The sequence below is a fragment of the Brienomyrus brachyistius genome, chromosome 1, assembly GCF_023856365.1.
Source record: "Brienomyrus brachyistius isolate T26 chromosome 1, BBRACH_0.4, whole genome shotgun sequence".
NCBI classification, from domain to species: domain Eukaryota; kingdom Metazoa; phylum Chordata; class Actinopteri; order Osteoglossiformes; family Mormyridae; genus Brienomyrus; species Brienomyrus brachyistius.
Genome location: NC_064533.1, coordinates 36,912,771 through 36,932,152, shown reverse-complemented (window position 1 = coordinate 36,932,152; position 19,382 = coordinate 36,912,771). Strand labels below are relative to the sequence as shown.

The 19,382-nt window shown below is 45.3% G+C and overlaps 1 protein-coding gene across 5 annotated transcripts in view; it reads left to right on the top strand.

Annotated features, from left to right (window-relative positions):
• Nucleotides 1-19,362, top strand: part of LOC125750355 (rap guanine nucleotide exchange factor 4-like) — a 37,581-nt gene extending 18,219 nt beyond the window's left edge. For 3 of the 5 annotated variants that reach the window (XM_049028042.1, XM_049028031.1, XM_049028075.1), the window contains 25 exons: nt 2,342-2,392; nt 2,514-2,620; nt 3,576-3,697; nt 3,926-4,109; nt 4,262-4,346; nt 4,438-4,498; nt 4,697-4,773; nt 4,894-5,040; nt 6,943-7,058; nt 7,381-7,466; nt 7,850-7,928; nt 8,029-8,179; nt 8,488-8,576; nt 8,699-8,729; nt 10,325-10,400; nt 10,566-10,712; nt 13,961-14,058; nt 14,496-14,621; nt 14,795-14,973; nt 15,448-15,538; nt 15,839-15,889; nt 16,925-17,012; nt 17,642-17,706; nt 17,834-17,888; nt 18,323-19,362. In XM_049028042.1, the coding sequence (XP_048883999.1) occupies nt 2,342-2,392; nt 2,514-2,620; nt 3,576-3,697; nt 3,926-4,109; nt 4,262-4,346; nt 4,438-4,498; nt 4,697-4,773; nt 4,894-5,040; nt 6,943-7,058; nt 7,381-7,466; nt 7,850-7,928; nt 8,029-8,179; nt 8,488-8,576; nt 8,699-8,729; nt 10,325-10,400; nt 10,566-10,712; nt 13,961-14,058; nt 14,496-14,621; nt 14,795-14,973; nt 15,448-15,538; nt 15,839-15,889; nt 16,925-17,012; nt 17,642-17,706; nt 17,834-17,888; nt 18,323-18,450 (2,490 nt within the window). In that variant the 3' untranslated portion in view covers nt 18,451-19,362. The remainder of the gene's footprint in view (nt 1-2,341; nt 2,393-2,513; nt 2,621-3,575; nt 3,698-3,925; nt 4,110-4,261; nt 4,347-4,437; nt 4,499-4,696; nt 4,774-4,893; nt 5,041-6,942; nt 7,059-7,380; nt 7,467-7,849; nt 7,929-8,028; nt 8,180-8,487; nt 8,577-8,698; nt 8,730-10,324; nt 10,401-10,565; nt 10,713-13,960; nt 14,059-14,495; nt 14,622-14,794; nt 14,974-15,447; nt 15,539-15,838; nt 15,890-16,924; nt 17,013-17,641; nt 17,707-17,833; nt 17,889-18,322) is intronic. The other 2 variants (XM_049028064.1, XM_049028053.1) reach the window with 1 other exon arrangement.
• The last annotated feature ends 20 nt before the right edge of the window (nt 19,363-19,382 follow it).

Below are 19,382 nucleotides of genomic sequence, written 5' to 3'. Positions count from 1 at the left end.
GTTCCTCAGGCCATTCCTGAACGATTCTTGCAGTGTGGCAGGACACATTATCCTGGTGAAAGTGGCCACTGTCATTGGGGAATACCATAGCCATAAAAAGGTGTACTTGGTCTGCTGCAATGTTTAAGTAGGTGATGCATGTCAAAGTAACATTCACATGAATGCCAGGACCCAGTGTTTCCCAGCAGAACATTGCCCAGAGCATCACAATGCCTCTGCTGGTTTGTCTTCTTCCCATAGTGCATCCTGGTGCTGTCTCTTCCCCAGGTCAATGATGCACACACACCCAGTCATCCACATTATGTACCAGAAAACGTGATTCATCAGACCTTCTTCCATTGCTCTATGGTCCAGTTCTGACACTCGTGCCCATTGTAGATACTTTCGCTGGTGGATAGGGGTCACCATGGGCACTCTGACCAGTCTGTAGCCACACTACCCCGTAGACAGCAAGCTGCAATGAACTGTGCATTCTGAAACCTTTTATGATAGTATAGTATAGTGTAGTAGCTCTCCTGTGGGATTGGACTAGGTGGGCTAGCCTTCGCTGCCCATGCACATATGTGAACCTTGGGCACTCATCACCGTTTCATCAGTTGGCTCTTCTTGATCCACTTTTGGTAGTTACTGACCACTGCATACTGGGAACAGCCCACAAGACCTGCCGTTTTGGAGATGCTCTGACCTAGTCATCTAGCCATAACAATTTGACCCTTGTCAAAATCACTCAGATCATTGTGCTTGCCCATTTTTCTCCTTCCAACACATCAACTCCAAGAACTGACTGTTCACTTGCCTAATATATACTATATGGACAAAGTGTTGGGACACACCTCTTAATCACTGAATTCAGGTTTCATTCAGACCCATTGCCAAAGGTGTATAAAATCAAGCAGCTAGCCCTGCAGTCAAATTTACAAACATTTGTGAAAGAATTGGGTGTTCTTTAGAGCTCAGTGAATTCAATCATATTACTGCTAGACATCCCACAATCAACTGTAAGTGGTATTATTGCAAAGTAGAAGCGTTTAGGAATAACAGAAACTCAGCCATGAAGTGGCAGACCATGTAAAGTAACAGAGTGGGGTCGTCAAGTGCTGAGGGGCATAGTGCATACAAGTTGCCAGTGCTTTATTGATTCTATAATGCAGTTCCAAACTTCCTCTGGCATTAACCCCAGCACAAAAACTGCTTCATGGAGAGCTTCATGGAATGGACTGCCATGGTCGAGCAGCTTCATGCAAGTGTCACATCACCAATTGTCAATGCCAAGCATTGGATGGAGTGTAAAACACGCTGCCACTGGACTTTGGAGCAGTGGAAACATGTCCGGTGGACTAACGAGTCACACTTCTCTGTCTGACAATCTGATGGTGCCCATTGTAAAGTTTGGTGGAGGATGGATAATGGTATCGGGGTGTTTTTTAGGGGTTGGTCTAGGCCACTTAGTTCCAGTGAAGGGAACTCTTAATGCTTTAGCATACCAAGACATTTTGGACAAACTTCTGCTTCCAGCTTTCTGGGAACAGTTTTGGGAAGGCCCTTCTGTGCTCTAGTGCACAAAGCAAGGTCCATAAAGACATGGTTGGGTGAGTTTGGTGTGGAAGAACTTGACTGGCTGCACAAAGCTCTGACCTCAACCCCACTGAACACCTTTGGGATGAACTAGAAAGATTGTGAGCCAGGTCTTCACATCCACATCGGTGCCTGACCTTACAAATGCTCTTCTGGATGATTGGGCAAAAATTCCAATAGACACACTCCAAAAATTTGTGGAAAGCCTTCTAAGAGTTGCAGCTGTTATAGCTGTAAATGGGGGACCAACTCCATATTGATGCCTATAGATTTAGAATGGGATGTCATAAAGGTTCCTGTAAGTGTAATGGCCGGGTGTCCCAATACTTTTCTCCATATTGTGCATAATGACGTCCTTGACAGGTGCCGTTGTAAGAATCAATAATCAGTGTTATCCATTTCACCTGTCAGTGGTTTGAATATTATGGATAATGGGTGTAAATGTAAGACAATATGTACCTTATTAAGGTTAGATTAAGGAGCTCCTCACTGAGATAGTACTTTGCATTTTGCATAATAGTAAGTGTCGGTTGGGTAGTGTAGTAAATAGAAATATATTTTTATTTTTGCTTCATTTTTACTGTATTTGATAACAATCATGTGGGAAGATTCATTTCAGCTGTGTTGAAGAATTTATTAATCAGGTGCAGATGCTAGCAGAAAATGAGCTGTTTTCATGGCACACCGCATTTTGACTTCATCTTTTGTTCCTTGTAGTGCATTTTTTCTTGCATTTTCAGTGTCATCTCATCATTTTATTTTTCAGACACCACTCATTGGCTGTCAGCCCAAACCCCGCCCTAAATCTCTCATGCAGGTACAGATAGCGGCTGTGACTTTCACTTTTGCCCCTGTCCTTTCAATGTCCGCTCCTATGAACTGGTGCTGTTCGCTGCTAAATGACAACCCGCCCCCTTCCCCTTCCGGTCTCACAACAGGTTCCCTCAGAAAGGATCCGGAGAGCAGGCAAGGTTGTACGGCACAGCATCCTGTCCAGAGCGCCCCACATGATCAGGGACAGAAAGTTTCACCTGAAGACGTACCGGTGGGTGTTGGTAGCATGGGCCGCGGTGACAGTGTGCTGGGTGGCCGACATGCTGTGTCATGAATGATAGGCCCTTTGAAACTGGCATGTGGGACACAGGGGAGGGTGTGGTTGCTTTGGGGGAGCAGTTGGGGGACAAACATGTCTGCTCCACTATAATGAGATTTCTTAGAAAGTTCACTCTGTACATGACGACAGAGAATGTGAGCAATATTTCTTAGCTTGCATGCTCACTAAATCCAGAGGGCGCTAACAACGCTACCCTGCATCCTCCTGCAATTCCCTTGTAATTTGGATCTCGTCGCCAACCTGACGATTGGGTTTTTTATGTCACATGACCTGACCGCGGCATGTGAGGCTGTTCTGCCTACTTCACGTTGTGGGTAGAAACACCAACAAGGCCTTAAAGGTCACATGACCATGAGACCGCAGAAGTGCATGCATGGCGGACAGGAAGGGAATGGAGGCTTTTTCTCTAGTTTCCTTTTCGGCGCAACAGGAACTAGAGAAAAAAGGGGAGCAAGACAACAGCCTGGACATGTGAACAATAAGGACGCCCTAGTGGGTTGTCAGGATAGAGACACCAGTTTATAGAAATATGAAAACTGGGGATTGGCAGCTCTGATCAGTCCACAAAACCCTGGTCATGTTCCTCCCCCCTGCAAAAAAAACACATGTACGGCATTTGTGGAATAATGTCATAATATGACCTGCATGTATTTCTGTGTGATTTGTGTGTGTATGTAGCCATTTTCCCGTTCCAGTGCTGTGTATTTGTGAATGTGTGTGTCCTGATGCTGCAGTACGTATCTTTGTCCCTTGCAGGCAGTGCTGCGTGTTTGTCAGTGTGTGTATCCTCACATTGCAGTACGTATCTTTGTCCTGTGCAGGCAGTGCTGCGTGTTTGTCAGTGTGTGTATCCTCACATTGCAGTACGTATCTTTGTCCCGTGCAGGCAGTGCTGCGTAGGCACAGAGCTCGTGGACTGGCTGGCTCAGCAGAGCTCCTGCATCCACTCGCGGCCACAGGCTGTGGGCATGTGGCAGGCACTGCTGGAGGAGGGCATGCTCAACCACGGTGAGTCCCTCACTCAATCAGGAGATAATATCCTGCATGGGACGTCCTGTACAGGGAAGCATTTCTCAGTCCTGTTTCCAAGTCTCCATGTGGCCAGAGATGTGTCATAGTCATACTTATCACTTCAGTTAGTGTGAAACTGAACTTGAGAAATAAATACTGGCTTGTGCTCTTGGCTGCACCAAGCTGGTACTAGTTACAAGTGCTCTGTGTTTACTTGGGTTCCAGTGGACCAGGAGATTGACTTCCAGGACAAATACCTGTTCTACCGCTTCCTGGACGACGAGCAAGAGGACTTGCCGCCTCCCAGTGAGGAGGAGAAGAAGGAGAGCGAGGAAGAGCTGCAGGACACCCTGCTGCTGCTGTCCCGGTTAGGCCCCGATGCCCATATGCGCATGATCCTGAGGAAAGCGTGAGTACAAGCGAGAAATATCGCCCTCTTCTGTTAGGAGGTCAACATAACCTTTAAGATTTTTATGTTTACTGTGAACAATGAAACAAAAATAACACGAATCACTACAAATTTTTTCAACTGATCTCACTTTTTCCACATTTCCTCTGCAGGCCAGGTCAGCGAACAGTAGATGATTTGGAAATTATATACGAAGAGCTTCTCCATATAAAAGCCTTATCGCATCTTTCCACATCCGTGAGTGCCAGTTCCACCGCGATACTCATAGTCTCCCTTCCCATGTGGCGGGCTCACGGTGAAGCTCACAGGCTTTCTCTGTCTAACACAGGTGAAACGTGAACTGGCCGGTGTTCTTATCTTCGAGGCCCATGCTAAAGCCGGCACAGTGTGTGAGTGAATGCTTTCCCGCAGGCCCACCTCACTTGTCACGTGACTCGTGTTATTTTTTCAGTACTGTTTCTGATGTGATTTGAAGTAGGCCAGTAGGAACTAATGTTGTCAAAATTACTTTATACTGTCTGCCAGTCCCACTGTGACTGGCCTGACATTTGTCACCCTCATAAGTGTGTTAATTTTCTTCTGAGCAGTGTTTAACCAAGGAGAAGAAGGCACGTCCTGGTACATCATTTTGAAAGGATCAGTCAATGTGGTCATATATGGCAAGGTATTATAGATATTTCATTTCGTTCTCCAGTCTGTGCCTGCTGAACACGCTAAATGCTTACAGGCTTTATTGATGGATGCACCTGAGGTCTGATAGTGGAACCATCACCTTGCAATCCAGGGCGTCGTGTGCACGCTGCACGAGGGCGACGACTTCGGGAAGCTGGCCCTGGTGAACGATGCCCCGCGGGCCGCCTCCATCGTCCTGCGCGAGGATGACTGTCAGTTCCTGCGCGTGGACAAGGAGGACTTCAACCGCATTCTCAGGGTGAACGTTCCATCATTTTTTGCATCCAATCTCACAGCAGGTTGATCAATGTTATGACACAGGAGGCGGGGTTAGAGAAAGATTTACAGTAATAATATACACTCAGTGACAAAAAACGTTAAGCACCCAGATGGAGTGGTGGAAATTAAATGAATCTGCATGTGGTAAAAGGGCATGGGGTGGTGAACTCGTGGTCCGGCTGATGCCAGTCGATGAGACGCGGTGTGCGATGACATGGGGTGTTGTAGAGAGTTCAGATGGCAGGTGCAGTTGTCATGGAGTTCTGTGATGCTTGGTGCACAATACGACAGTCCTCCCTTGGTGTGGTCTGTCTTGAGCAACTGGAGTCTTTACGATGTGTGTGAGTGCCCGCACTTACGCTCCATTGGTTCCAACATCAGGGTGACAATGACATCTGCTTGTCCCACATGCTGGGAAATTGCACGATACGATCACCCGGCCTCATCCTCATGCAAATCCACAATGTGACCCCCATCAAACTCCATCAAGTGCTGGTAATGCTGTCTAATGCGTCTACGAGGCGTCCTCTGTGCCTGGTGAATAGAAGTGCCAGCTCCTTGCGAATCGAATCACTTACATACCCATCGCTGGTCGGCACGTGTGTCAAATTACATTTAAATCAGACCATTACTTCTGAGTGCTTTTTGTCATTGAGTATATATGATATAGGTCTCTTGCTGAGTTCTTCAGGCTGGTCTTATACTGGTTATTATAAACATGCTGTCGTTACAGTTGATACAAAGAAGAAGGAGTTTGGTTTTGTTAATGCTAATTTATGGCATGTGTGAACAGAAACAGGACATACGTATTTAGGCAGTAGACAAATCAGGTGAGAAGGCACCAAATCCAATCTAAATGAATGCACTTCTTTGTTTTTAAAGCCAGATTTTGGATGGTACATTTAATGACTTTAAGATTGTCTATAAGAAACAGGGAATTACACTTATCTTTGTGTTAAGTGTGATTGGGTTGTTCTGTATCGTTTTCGGTCGCATGGTGGGGATGTGGTTAATATGGTTACCTCACACCAGTGTTCGGTTCCCCATCACGGCTCTGCGTGTGTGATGAGATTGCATGCTCTCGCTTTGGTATCATGGGGTTTCTTCTAGGGTCTCCAGTTTCTTCCCACAGTCCAAAACATGCTACTGTGAACTGGAGTTTCCACATTGTCCATTGGTTATGAACAGTGCTGGGGAAGATGCTCAGAAAAGCAATCCATTACAGACAGGCCAGGTCCAGAAAGTGCAAATCCAGACCAAGGTTTTGTTTCAACCAAGCAGTTGAGTACTCTGTGAATGTGCCTTTTTGTACTCAACAGGTTGGTTGAAAGAAAACCTTGGTCCGGATTTGTACTTTCTGGACCTGAGCTGTCTGTAATGTAACTTCCCCAACACTGGTTATGAATGTGCGTGAATGGTGTGTGTGTGTGTGTGTCTGTGTGTGTGTGTGTGGCTTGTCAAGTTCATGGGTGGATGCATTTTTTTCCTTAACACTAGTCCCCTCTAGTGGTACATTAGCAATATTGCACTAGAGCCAATCTCATGAAATGCAGTAATTAACAGTGGTTAAAAACATCCTCTGTATCCAGTATAGAGCAGCTGGGGGTTGGAGTCTATCCCAGGGCCACATTGCATGCTATTCCATTGCAGTGCACACACACTGCACACACGGACAGTTTAGAGGTGCCAGGCCAGTTAAGCTCACCACATGTCTTTGCCCTACGGGAGGAGACTGGAGAATCCTGTGTGAAACCAGAGTGTTTTCTGTTACTCAGAATAATTCTAGGTGTATCCAAGTTTGTTCTGTGTGGTAAGAGCCAGGTACCTATGAAGGTGTGTGATGTTCTGGAACTTTCCGGATGGTTTGTATGTGTGTCTGCAGGATGTGGAGGCGAACACTGTGCGTCTGAAGGAGCACCAGCAGGATGTGCTGGTGCTGGAGAAGAGTCCTGGCGGCGTGCGGCCCTCCAGCAACGGCAGCACGGTGGCCCACTATAAGTAATGCCCTCCTCACTGTAACTGCCCTCTGGTTAATACCCCAAGCCTCAGCCTCTCGCGTCAGACTCAGCGGTGTGTCTCGCTTGAACCTCCGGTATCTGTTTCCTGAGATCTGCGGTCCCTTGAGCTGTTTTCCCTCCAACTTTGTCTGACCTAATGCCCCCCCCTCCCTCCCCACCCCGGCTGGCTAAAGACACAGCATCCTGTCTGTAAGGTGCCAGTAGGGGCTCCAGTTTGATGTGACACACCGGAGGCTGTCAGGAAAAGTAATGGTGACATATTTCATTAGTGAAATGTATATTAACAAAACTTTACTTCACAGGTACAATGTCATGTCCGGAACACCAGAGAAGATACTAGAACATTTCCTTGAGACCATACGACTTGACTCACACTTCACAGAATTAGGTATTGGCTTCAGTTACTTATATCATTACAAGCCACTTAGTATGAGGCGCCATTTGTGTTATATTTAAAATTCCTCTTATACACACATAAAATGCTGTCACATTCACTATTTTATCTCACAGACACACACAATGCTCACATTGACTATTTGTGTGTGTGTGTGTGTGTGTATGGTGACCATTTGAGTTTGTTTGTGTGCGTGTGGTTGTATGTGTAATTTGTACAGTATGTAAATGGATTGTGTATGTGTGTGTGTGAAACTTTTATGGTGGTAAGTGGTGTGTGATTGTGTGTACGTTAGCATTGATTATAATATCATATCAGTGTGTATGGCTGTGTCCAGCCCTCCGCAACATTAGACGCTGTCCTCCTTGTCTCCACAGACCCAGCCCTGGATGACTTTGTGCTCACACACTGCGTCTTCCTCCCCAATAACCAACTGTGTCCGATGCTCATGGCCCAATATCCTTTCGGCGTTTTTCCCTCTGGGCACTGTAATGGGGAGTGGGAGGGTAGAAGCATACCTGACCCCCAAGTGCCTCAACCTTAACCGTCGCTCCACCTACCATGCTCAGTTGTCCCAAGTCTCAGAGCAGGAGAGGCAGGACTACGCCCTCAGCAGCAAGCGGCGGGTGGTGCGCCTGGTGCTGCAATGGGCCTCCATCTACGGAGAGCTTCTCCAGGAGGAAGAGGCCTTGCTAGCTTTCCTGGAGGTCTGTCACTGAAAGCCCCCTGATCTCCTCCACACCTCAGTGGTCCTTCTATTCTTACTGTTATTCTTTTGTTGAAAAAAGTATTTATTTTTTTACTTATTCTGCATTTATGGAAATACCTTAAGCTACTTTCAGAGAAAGGTGTCCTATTGAAATAGTAAAAGAAGGTTTTTGGCAGACTTAGATGTAAGTAGGACCTTCTAAGACTGAATTTGTTCAGTCTCTTGCGATTTCTTGCAGAGCCTGATGCTTCTCCATTCCAGCAGCATGTGTCCATCCTTTCTTCAGACGTGATCTTTGCCTTTCAGGAGTTGTACATGTCTGTGTCCGACGACTCCAGGACCATCCCGGCCCTGAAGGACCTGCTCCCTGAACTGGAGAAGGTGGTGAAGCGCCAGTACGTATGCCCTTTGCTGTTAGTTTGTTCTGCTCTGGAGATGCCCATTATATCTGGGTTATGTTCTGCACATTTCTTGCAGTCATTGTAACTTACAGTCCTCTATTCTTTTAAATTTTCAGTTCAGAAGATGCCAAGTCCACCCAAAAAAAGGTCAGCACAATCTATTTTCTGTTCTTCATAGTTATGGTCATGCAAATAATAAGCAAATATGCTGAGAAAATGAAGACTACATACAAAGCCCAGGCCGTGGTTGGTGTATAGCCAGGAGGGTGTCTGAGGCCCAGGCTGCGATTGGTGTATAGCCAGGAGGGTGTCTGAGGCCTAGGCTGTGGTTGGTGTATAGCCAGGAGGGTGTCTGAGGCCCAGGCTGTGGTTGGTGTATAGCCAGGAAGGTGTCTGAGGTCCAGGCTGCGATTGGTGTATAGCCAGGAAGGTGTCTGAGGCCTAGGCTGTGGTTGGTGTATAGCCAGGAGGGTGTCTGAGGCCCAGGCTGTGGTTGGTGTATAGCCAGGAAGGTGTCTGAGGTCCAGGCTGTGGTTGGTGTATAGCCAGGAGGGTGTCTGAGGTCCAGGCTGTGGTTGGTGTATAGCCAGGAGGGTGTCTGAGGCCCAGGCTGCGGTTGGTGTATAGCCAGGAGGGTGTCTGAGGCCCAGGCTGCGGTTGGTGTATAGCCAGGAGGGTGTCTGAGGTCCAGGCTGTGGTTGGTGTATAGCCAGGAGGGTGTCTGAGGCCCAGGCTGCGGTTGGTGTATAGCCAGGAGGGTGTCTGAGGCCCAGGCTGCGGTTGGTGTATAGCCAGGAGGGTGTCTGAGGCCTAGGCTGTGGTTGGTGTATAGCCAGGAGGGTGTCTGAGGCCCAGGCTGTGGTTGGTGTATAGCCAGGAAGGTGTCTGAGGTCCAGGCTGCGATTGGTGTATAGCCAGGAAGGTGTCTGAGGCCTAGGCTGTGGTTGGTGTATAGCCAGGAGGGTGTCTGAGGCCCAGGCTGTGGTTGGTGTATAGCCAGGAAGGTGTCTGAGGTCCAGGCTGTGGTTGGTGTATAGCCAGGAGGGTGTCTGAGGTCCAGGCTGTGGTTGGTGTATAGCCAGGAGGGTGTCTGAGGCCCAGGCTGCGGTTGGTGTATAGCCAGGAGGGTGTCTGAGGCCCAGGCTGCGGTTGGTGTATAGCCAGGAGGGTGTCTGAGGTCCAGGCTGTGGTTGGTGTATAGCCAGGAGGGTGTCTGAGGCCCAGGCTGCGGTTGGTGTATAGCCAGGAGGGTGTCTGAGGCCCAGGCTGCGGTTGGTGTATAGCCAGGAGGGTGTCTGAGGTCCAGGCTGTGGTTGGTGTATAGCCAGGAGGGTGTCTGAGGCCCAGGCTGTGGTTGGTGTATAGCCAGGAGGGTGTCTGAGGTCCAGGCTGTGGTTGGTGTATAGCCAGGAGGGTGTCTGAGGTCCAGGCTGTGGTTGGTGTATAGCCAGGAGGGTGTCTGAGGCCCAGGCTGTGGTTGGTGTATAGCCAGGAGGGTGTCTGAGGCCCAGGCTGTGGTTGGTGTATAGCCAGGAGGGTGTCTGAGGTCCAGACTGTGGTTGGTGTATAGCCAGTGTGCAGTGTTTGAGTGAGTCCTTCAGCTGGGGCAGAGTGTCCCATCCCACATATGCATAAAGCAGGACAGCCCAACCTCTGTCCCCGGCTCTTCTGTAAATGTCAGAGCCTCTCCTCAGCCTTTCCTGGTGGTCATGCTCACCCCCATGTGTCTTTCGTCTGAACAGAAAGCTGTGCTGCGACAGTTCAACACAGGAGAAGAGCGACTTCAAAGGCAGCAGCCAATCAAGAGCAATGATGAAAGTGAGTGATCCCGTGGTAAACATGTTGCTGTGGCGAGGTTAGCGATGCACTACAGGATAGTATGTTTGAAACTGCACTCGGGGTCAGCACAGACACACCAGCAGCTAAAGTCTTATTATTCCTTTTGTTACTCTTTGTCACTCATTTCCTGTGCCCTTCCTGCAGTGCTGCTCAAGATCTACTGCCTGGATCATACATACACCACCATCCGCGTGCCGCTCACCGCCACGGCACGTGAGCTGGCTGTCGCTGCTGCCGACAAGCTAGGTTTAACAGAGGATCTGCTCCTGGTTGGCCTGGGCTCGGCAGGAGGTGAGCAGGGTGGTGGCTGTCTTTGCAGTGCTTGAAATGATCGCTGCCTTTGCAGTGCCTGAAATGATCGCTGCCTTTGCAGTGCCTGAAATGATCACTGCAATCAGCAATGTTTCTGCCTGCATGGAGCCTGTGCCTCTTTTCCTTTCATCACCAGGTCAGTTTACTAGGGAAAATTTCCCAGATGTGACGCTTTAAATTTAAACATGGGGCTTGCTGGAATGTCCCCAGTGCAATACTTCATTCCTGCTGCAGCTTAAAACATCTGGACCTTCCCTGCTAATTCTCTGTGCCAAAGCATATTGAACCACATCTACATGGGCTGCTCTTGGCCCATTGTTTCCTAAAGTCAGCAGTGTATGCTGAGCTTGACCCGAGTAATCAAGTGTGCATCTGTTATTTCTGAATGTCACTTTGGTACTATGGCCTGCTGTGTGTTATTAGGAGTCTGTTTCTGTGGATGTCCACTCTGTTTATCACATGGTCAGTGTGATGACAGGATTTGGCCAGAGTACAGAATTTGTCGGAAAACAGTAATTCCTCTGTGGATGGTAATGAATAAATGCTTCCCAAGGGGAGGTATGACAGTACAACAGCCAAAATTAAACATCATTATATTTAACTGTGTGTATATGCAGGGGGGAACAAAGTAACAGAAACATCCCATGGAAAATGTCTTAATGAAATGAAAGTATCAGAATTTTAAATGTAGCTAAAAAGCTGAGTCATATTAGGTTGTATTCACATTACATTTTTTATATGTATCAGAAGCTATACAGATAACACATTACAAACATACAGTACTATGCAAAAGTTTTAATAAAAGTAAATAATGTTCTAAATATCTTCATGTTGGTGTAAGGCTATGGTATCGTGTCTGCCAAAGTGTATTAGCTTAGCCATTTCAAAACCTTTTACAAAGACACCGCAGTATTTGCGACAGCCGTCCAATGTACCAATGTATTTTATGTCTCAACAAGTGGTGTCACTTTGCTGACTGAAGGGAGATGGGACATACAGTGGATTCAGAACGTATTCCAACCTCTAGACGTTTATCCAATTTTGTTGTATTGCTACCTTATGCTAACATTTTTTTAATAAATTTTTTACATCATCAATCTACACTTAATACTCCATAATGATAAACCAAAAATTGAATAAAAAAAAATAAAGAAAAAAAACTGAACCATCGCAGTGAATTAAGTATTCAGACCCTTTACTCAGTACTTAGTTGAAGCACCTTCTGCAGCAATTACAGCCTTACGTCTTCTTGGCTATGATGTGACAAGCTTTGTGCACCTGGATTTGGGGATTTTCTGCCATTCTTCTCTGCATATCCTCTCAGGCGCTGTCAGTTTGGGTGGGAACTGTCAGTGGACAGCTAGTTTCAGGTCTTTCCATAGATGTTTGGTTGGGTTCAAGTCTGGGCTGTGGCTGGGCCACAGCAGTGCATTCACACAGCAGTCAGTAAGCAACTCCTGCATTGTCTTTGCTTTATTCCTACGATCATTGTCCTGATGGAAGGTAAACTTCTAGTTCAGTCTAAGGTCCAGAGCATTCTGGAGCAGGTTTTCATTAAAGACATCTCTGTACTTTATTCTGTACTCTATTCTGTACTTTGTTCTGTTCCCTCAGTCCTGACTTGTCTCCCAGTCCCTGCCCCTAAAAAACACCTCCACAGAATGATGCTGCCACCACCATGCGTGGGTGATGAGCAGTGCCTGATTTCCATTAGTCACTTATAATTGGGGCCAGACCATAGGCGTTGTTAGGTCCAATTGCTCGGGCTACAGACCCGAGTATTTTAGCTCTGATATTCCTTCAAAAAAGAAAAAATCAGGCCCTGGGTGAACTTGGCTTAGCATCAGGTCTTTTCAATAGCTAGAAACTCCCTTGGGCCAGACATTTCAGTCTTGGTTTCATCAGACCATAGGACCTTGTTTCTCATGGTCTGAGAATCCTTTAGGAGGCCTTACTGAGCCCAGATCAGTGGCATGGTGCAGTGATGGTTGTCCTACTGGAAGTTTCTCTCATCTTCACACCTGATCTCTGGAGCTCAGCCAGAATGACCATTGGGTTCTTGATCACCTATTTTACTAAGGCCTTTCTTCCCCAGTTGCTGAGCTTGGCTGGACAGCCAGCCCTAGGAAAGATCTTGGTTGTTCCAAACTTCTTCCATTTAAGAATAATGGAATCCAATGTGCTCTTGTGATACTTCAAGTATAAAGAGAGTTGTGTGCCTTCACAATTATGTTCAATCAATTAAATTAACCAAAAAAATGTAAAAACATGTTTAGAAACATTTAAGAAATGGTCAGTGGAAATGGGATGTACCTGAGCTAAATTTCAAGCTTCATAGCAAAGGGTCTGAATACTAATGTCAATGTGGTGTTTCAATTTTTAATTTTTAATTTGCGAAAATTTCTTGGTTTGTCATTATGTGTTATTGAGGGTAAACAGATGAGGGAAAAATTGAAATGATTTTTGCATAATCAAAAAAGTGAAGGGATCTGAGTAGTTTTTGAATGCACTGTAAGTCTTAAGGAGCCTTTATGGAGATGGAGATGGACATGGGTGCCTGTCCACTAATGGACCTGAGGACTTGAACTTGATGCAAACGCCAATAGGGAGCCAGAGAAGAGAGACACGGAGGGGAGTGACTTAAGAACGTTTAGGCTGAATGAATCAGACAGACTGTCATGTTTTGAATCAACATTCACAGTATGTCCGCTCGTCGTTCTGGTCAGGGTCACAGGAGGGCCTGTTAACTGTCCCTGGGTACAGCACAGTGGTTTCTTTTATGGCTTCATCAATTGCTAGATCTAAACATCATTGAACCTTTGTGGGATGTTCTAGAGCACAAAGAATGAAGCAAATTTACACCTTCTCCATCTGACATTTTTGTACTTGAAGAATGGCCCACTATCCCATCACACACATCTCAGGGCTTCAAGGTTTCAAGGTATTGAAAAGGGTGCGAAGGATGGCCTTACCTTTTACTGGATCCTTAATATTAATATATTGTTAGGAGTTAGCAAAAAATATTTGTATGTGTGTTTTTATGTAACGTGTCTGGAACTTCACATTCATTAAAGTAAATTCTTCAAGTTTTAAATTATATTTTTGCATTTTTCATTTCTAAACATTAATAGTCATGCAGAATCAGTTGAATGAAATGCTGTTTCACAAGGGTGCTCCAGCACTAGCATATTCAGATGACGTGATTATGCGATCTCTTGTTGTCCCAGACAAGATGGTGCTGAAACCCAATGACATTTCGGCATTCTTCACACTTGGCATCAATGGACGGCTGTTCATCTGCCCCAGAAACCAGCTCGTCTCACTGGTGTGTCCATCCCGCTCAGGAAATGCATCATTCACGTTCACATGAAACTGAAAATCTGTCTGAACAGCATCGATTTAATGATATAAAGCTAACTTATTATACCATAAAAGATTATTCTGTTTGGCTTCAATTATATGAAAGTCTAGTTAGGTAAGGCCAGTTAAATGAAATAAATTGCATTTTTAATTCAGCACAAAGACGAGTGTTACTGCATTGCCTTATCTTTTACAGAAAATGATTTAAAACATTTTATGCAAATCTCTACTGGATCCAAAAAAATAGACCCCTGTAGGGGCTTAGAGAGGGACTTCCTCTCCATTTTCTCTGCTCAAGGAGACTCTTTTACACCATCGATTAATCATAAATTGAAATGTAAAATCTTAGTTTCTCACAGGAGATATTTTCACGTTCTAATGTTTTCTGTCCGCTTTATTCAGACTCCACTTCCAGAACAAGAAGGGCCATCAACAGGCTCAGTTGCTACCTTTGAGCTGATGAGTTCCAAAGACCTGGCCTACCAGATGACCATCTATGACTGGGAGCTCTTCAACTGTGTACATGAGGTGCTGGCCAGTATCAACTCCTCATCGGTTATTTTGAGCTTAAAATAGCAGGCAACGCTAAAAGCCAGTGAATCCATTGTCCTTTTTCTTGTGTGCTGGTGTATTTTTTGCTGTTGGTCTTTACATGCCATGTCACATGACCCCTCACACCAGCCCTGAATTCCTCTCCACAGCTTGAGCTGATGTACCACACGTTTGGGAGGCAGCGCTTCAAGAAGACCACAGCCAACCTAGACCTTTTCCTCAGGAGGTTCAACGAGGTTCAGCTGTGGGTGGTGACTGAGGTCTGCTTGTGCGCCCAGCTCAGCAAACGCGTGCAGCTGCTCAAGAAATTCATCAAGATTGCCGCCCAGTGAGTGAGCTCTCATGGAGCACGATGCCTTCCCTCAAACGAAACACGCTTCCACACAGCCAGTGTTGGTCAACCTATTAGGCAACACGGATGGCTGTGTACGGCGCCATCTTCTGGGGGTGTACTGACTTAGCAACTGTTGGCCAAAGTGATACAGTGGAAGTGAATTGGTGACTCTGAAATCCTTTCCTTGTGTTTAGGTGATGGTACTCCATTACTTTGCGATGTACCCTGCCGTTCATGCTATGTTTACCTAAATATATTCAGACCTGCTGCAGAAACATTTCCCGCAGGACACAGCAGAGTGTTCTTTATCCCCATACCACCAAGACGAAGCACAGATGATCTGAGATCTGTGCCTGGTCTCCATGCTTGACGATGATAGCATTAGCGACTGACATAGCAACAGGCACATCAGCTTGTTTCCTGCTGGACTGACGGACAACGGGGTGGTTTCTGTCCGTGTCGTTCCAGCTGCAAGGAATACAAGAATCTAAACTCCTTCTTTGCTATCATCATGGGAATGAGCAACCCGGCTGTGAGCAGGCTGACTCAGACGTGGGAGGTAGGCTTTGCTTCAGTTTACCTTTTACTCTGCTGGCCAGCACGATTTACATCATTTACTTAAGCTTTTACGTAAAGTCACCTGATTCGGAGAGGCGTACTTCTAGGTGAACTCTAGTGAGACCTGCCAATTTATTAACTGCGTTTCTTCCACGTGTGTAAATATGTACATTATACAGGAATAACCAGCATACATTGTTTAATGGATTGTGATGGATAAATAGTTGTGCTCACATGTATATTTTGCAGTAAAACAACAGGGAATCTCTTAAATGTGTCTGTCTCTCTTTTTTTCTGGTAGAAGCTTCCTAGCAAGTTTAAGAAGTTCTATGGGGAGTTTGAAAGCCTACTGGTGAGTCAAAAAAGAATTGCAGAACATTTTGAGGCAACTTCCTGTGTGACTTTGGTTCCTCCGAGTCCTACACGCTTAAACTGCAAACAAACGATGCGATTCACTGTTTACACGAAAACAAAAAGTGTCCAAGTGCCAGTAGTTTCCGGAAGTTGATGTCACTTATGAGCAGTGTGGCATGTGGAGATGTGCGTATCGTTTAATAAACAATTAAACCTTGCAAATGCTGTGTGCTGATACTGAGTGGCTGCTGTATATTGAGGTATTGGTAACTTTTCCTTTACTTGAAACTCTATTGTAACTTGCAACATTGTGTCATGTGGGTTGCAACACTAAACCCAGACAAACTGCTGATTTTTGGAAAACCGCACAAACACCCGGATGGGGCCCCAAAAAGAGGACGTGTCCTGGGAAACTCGGACGTACGGCAACCTTAACAAACTTTAGCTTAGTGTTTTATAACGTTTGTTGAAAAGACTTACATACACATATATTGTGTCAGTTGCGTGTAGATCATAAAACGAGAGCTGACTGTAAGACTGTAAATATGTCTGGATTTCCGTGGACGTGAATTTTCGTTTTACAGGGAAGTTAGGGAAAGCTCGTTAATATTCATAAGAAACACTGCCTGATTGGTTCATGAATATGAAAACTATTAATATTCTGATCCTGGACACATCCTCTTTTTCATCTCACCAAATATGGTAACCCTATTCACATTTACACCTGCCCTTCAGGTGTGATGTGAAAATAGAGGGGAAAGATAAGCAATTTCAATAAGTAGAGCAAGCTTGGGGTCTCCTTGCGGTGTATCCAGAACTGCAGGTGGATAGGATGAGATTTTTATGGACCATTCTAAGCTAAATCTATAATTAAATCTGCGACATTCTTAATTTGGCTAAAGTAGATATCCTGTGCCATGTATCATTGAGTTAATCTGTCAGCGCTTCTCTGTAAATGAGTCAGCTGTAAGGACTCTGTGGGATGAGGATGTTGCAGGTACGGCTTGGTAACTGTAGGCGTTTGATGATGCAGGACCCCTCGCGAAACCACCGTGCCTACAGGCTCACCATGGCCAAGCTGGATGCACCCATAATCCCCTTCATGCCACTGCTCATTAAAGGTAAGGGCACAATGTGCCAGTCACCTTCTGCACGTTCCATTGTGTCAGCCGCTCTGTGTATTCATAGCGATGGGGTACATGCCTGCTCTGCCCTTTGGTTACTGAGATATTCCCCTCGGGGTAAACATGGCCCTACATTATCAATATAGATCTCTGGAAATTAAAATGAGAATCCTAGATAGGATTCCTTTAGTCATCACACTACTCTTGTGCTCCCAAAAAAAACTAATTTCACATTTATCAGTAATCCAATATGGTGCTATGGCTGTTTGGTACAAAAGGTAAACTAGGGAAACATATGAACAATATAAAAACTCCATACACAGAGAGTCAGAAGGGTTCGAACCCCCAGCCATGGAGTCGTGAGGTCACCATGCCGCATTCCTGTTTCTTATAAAGGTTTTACAAATCAGCTAAATATTGATTACTCAGGTTGGGGACAGTATCCTATGAAAAACTTAAGAAAGAAATAGATGAAATGAAACTGTACAAATATTATGCAACATACATAATATAATTCACTGGCGATTATGCTGTAACTGCAGATTATTGGATTGCAGCCTGCTTTCAAACTCCCACTTTACAGATTTATTATGCAATAAATTAATAAGTCATTGTTATCATTACAGATATGACTTTCACCCATGAAGGAAACAAGACATTTATTGACAGTCTGGTTAATTTTGAGAAAATGGTGAGTATTTAGACATTGCATTGCAGTCCCAGGTGAGGGCAGTAGGTGGTGCTGTTTTGTCCTGCAGTGTTTGTGTCTCTGTGTATCGTATATCTATATCTATGTGAGCTGTTCTGTTGTTCCTCAGAGGATGATTGTCAACACGGTGCGGACGATGCGGTTCTGCCGGAGCCAACCTTTCAGTAAGCCACGCCTACTGCGGCACAGTATCTGTCCTGAAGGGAGGGGAGGGTAGCGTCTCTTTTACATACGTAGTCATTGTTTCCTAATGACACGTCTTGTTTTGTTTTCACTACCTGTTGCCCCCCCACCCATGTGAATCTGTTCTCTGTCTTGACTGGGGAAAGTCTTGCATATCCCATATTGTATCTCTCTTTCATATACAGACACACACACCTGTAGGCCAAATTATATAAATTAGCATCTTTTTTTCTAAGGAAGGAAGTTAGTATTCATGGACCATTCATGTCGTTTAGGCTGCCACATCATATGAAGTGTCCTTCTTACGTAGCGTAGAATAATGTGCCGAAACATTGTGGTTAAGTAGTCTGGGGCCTGTCTCACTGAAATTGAAGTATCTGCAGTTAATATTTGGTTGTTTCATCTCCTCCCGCAGATCTGGATGCTTCCCTGGCCAGTAAGAACCACCAGGAGGTCAGGAGCTACGTGCGGCAGCTTCACGTGATTGACAGTCAGAGGGCCCTGTCTCACCTCTCCCATAAACTGGAGCCCCGCAGAGCATAGGCTGTTACTACATAACACTCGTGGTGCTGCTCCAATGATAACCTTGCTTGATGTGTAATGCCCCGCCCACCTCATCCAAGCCCTGCCCCCAACCACAAAACGACACCCCCGGATTCTGTAGCGCATGGGGACATGAGTTCAGTAGAAGCCTTTTTAGGTGTTCCAAAGACATGAGTATCTTCATTGATTGTTTACAGCGAGCAGCATGGAGAAGCAGTGGGCTCCAGAGATGTTCAGAGTTGTGCCTGCACAAATAATTATTCTGGATTGTTGTGATACAGTATCCAGAAATATTGAAAACATAGAGTTCCTGTTCTGTCATTTTCCAACTGTGTCTGTAGAACAGAATTAGAAAGTTTCTTTGGTTGTCAGATAAATTTCTTCAATTGGCAGATAAACTGGCTTAATATCAAGTTATACTCTTAAACAATGCTTGGATAAAAAATTGCCTTCCAGATGGTTGACATAACAATTAACTTTCACTATACTTTTTCTCACGGAGTGTGTGGATCAGGCTGCATAAACTCAAGAGTGTTTTTCTGTGTTTTATACCATGATTTGATACTGTGATATAATGACCATTAAAAACAGGTCTTTTGACTTCCTCTCGGGGGTATGAAGCCAGTTATGTGATAGTCGCGGAGCATTATGTCACTCACCCAAGCACTTAGCACAATCCCTGTGCCTGTTCATTAGTTCATATTTACAAATATTTTAGTTTCCATGATTGTCACACACGTAATGTAGGCTATTACCATGGATGTCATCATTCAATGCATTTACACTGAAGAGGACCTTTTTTATGGAGGAAGTGTACTGATTACACTTTGTGGGGTATTGGCTACAAATGGGGGCCTATTTGGATTTTTATTGTATGTGTATGGTGTAAATAATGTAAACCTAATAAATGTATTGCCTGAAAAAAAAATGAT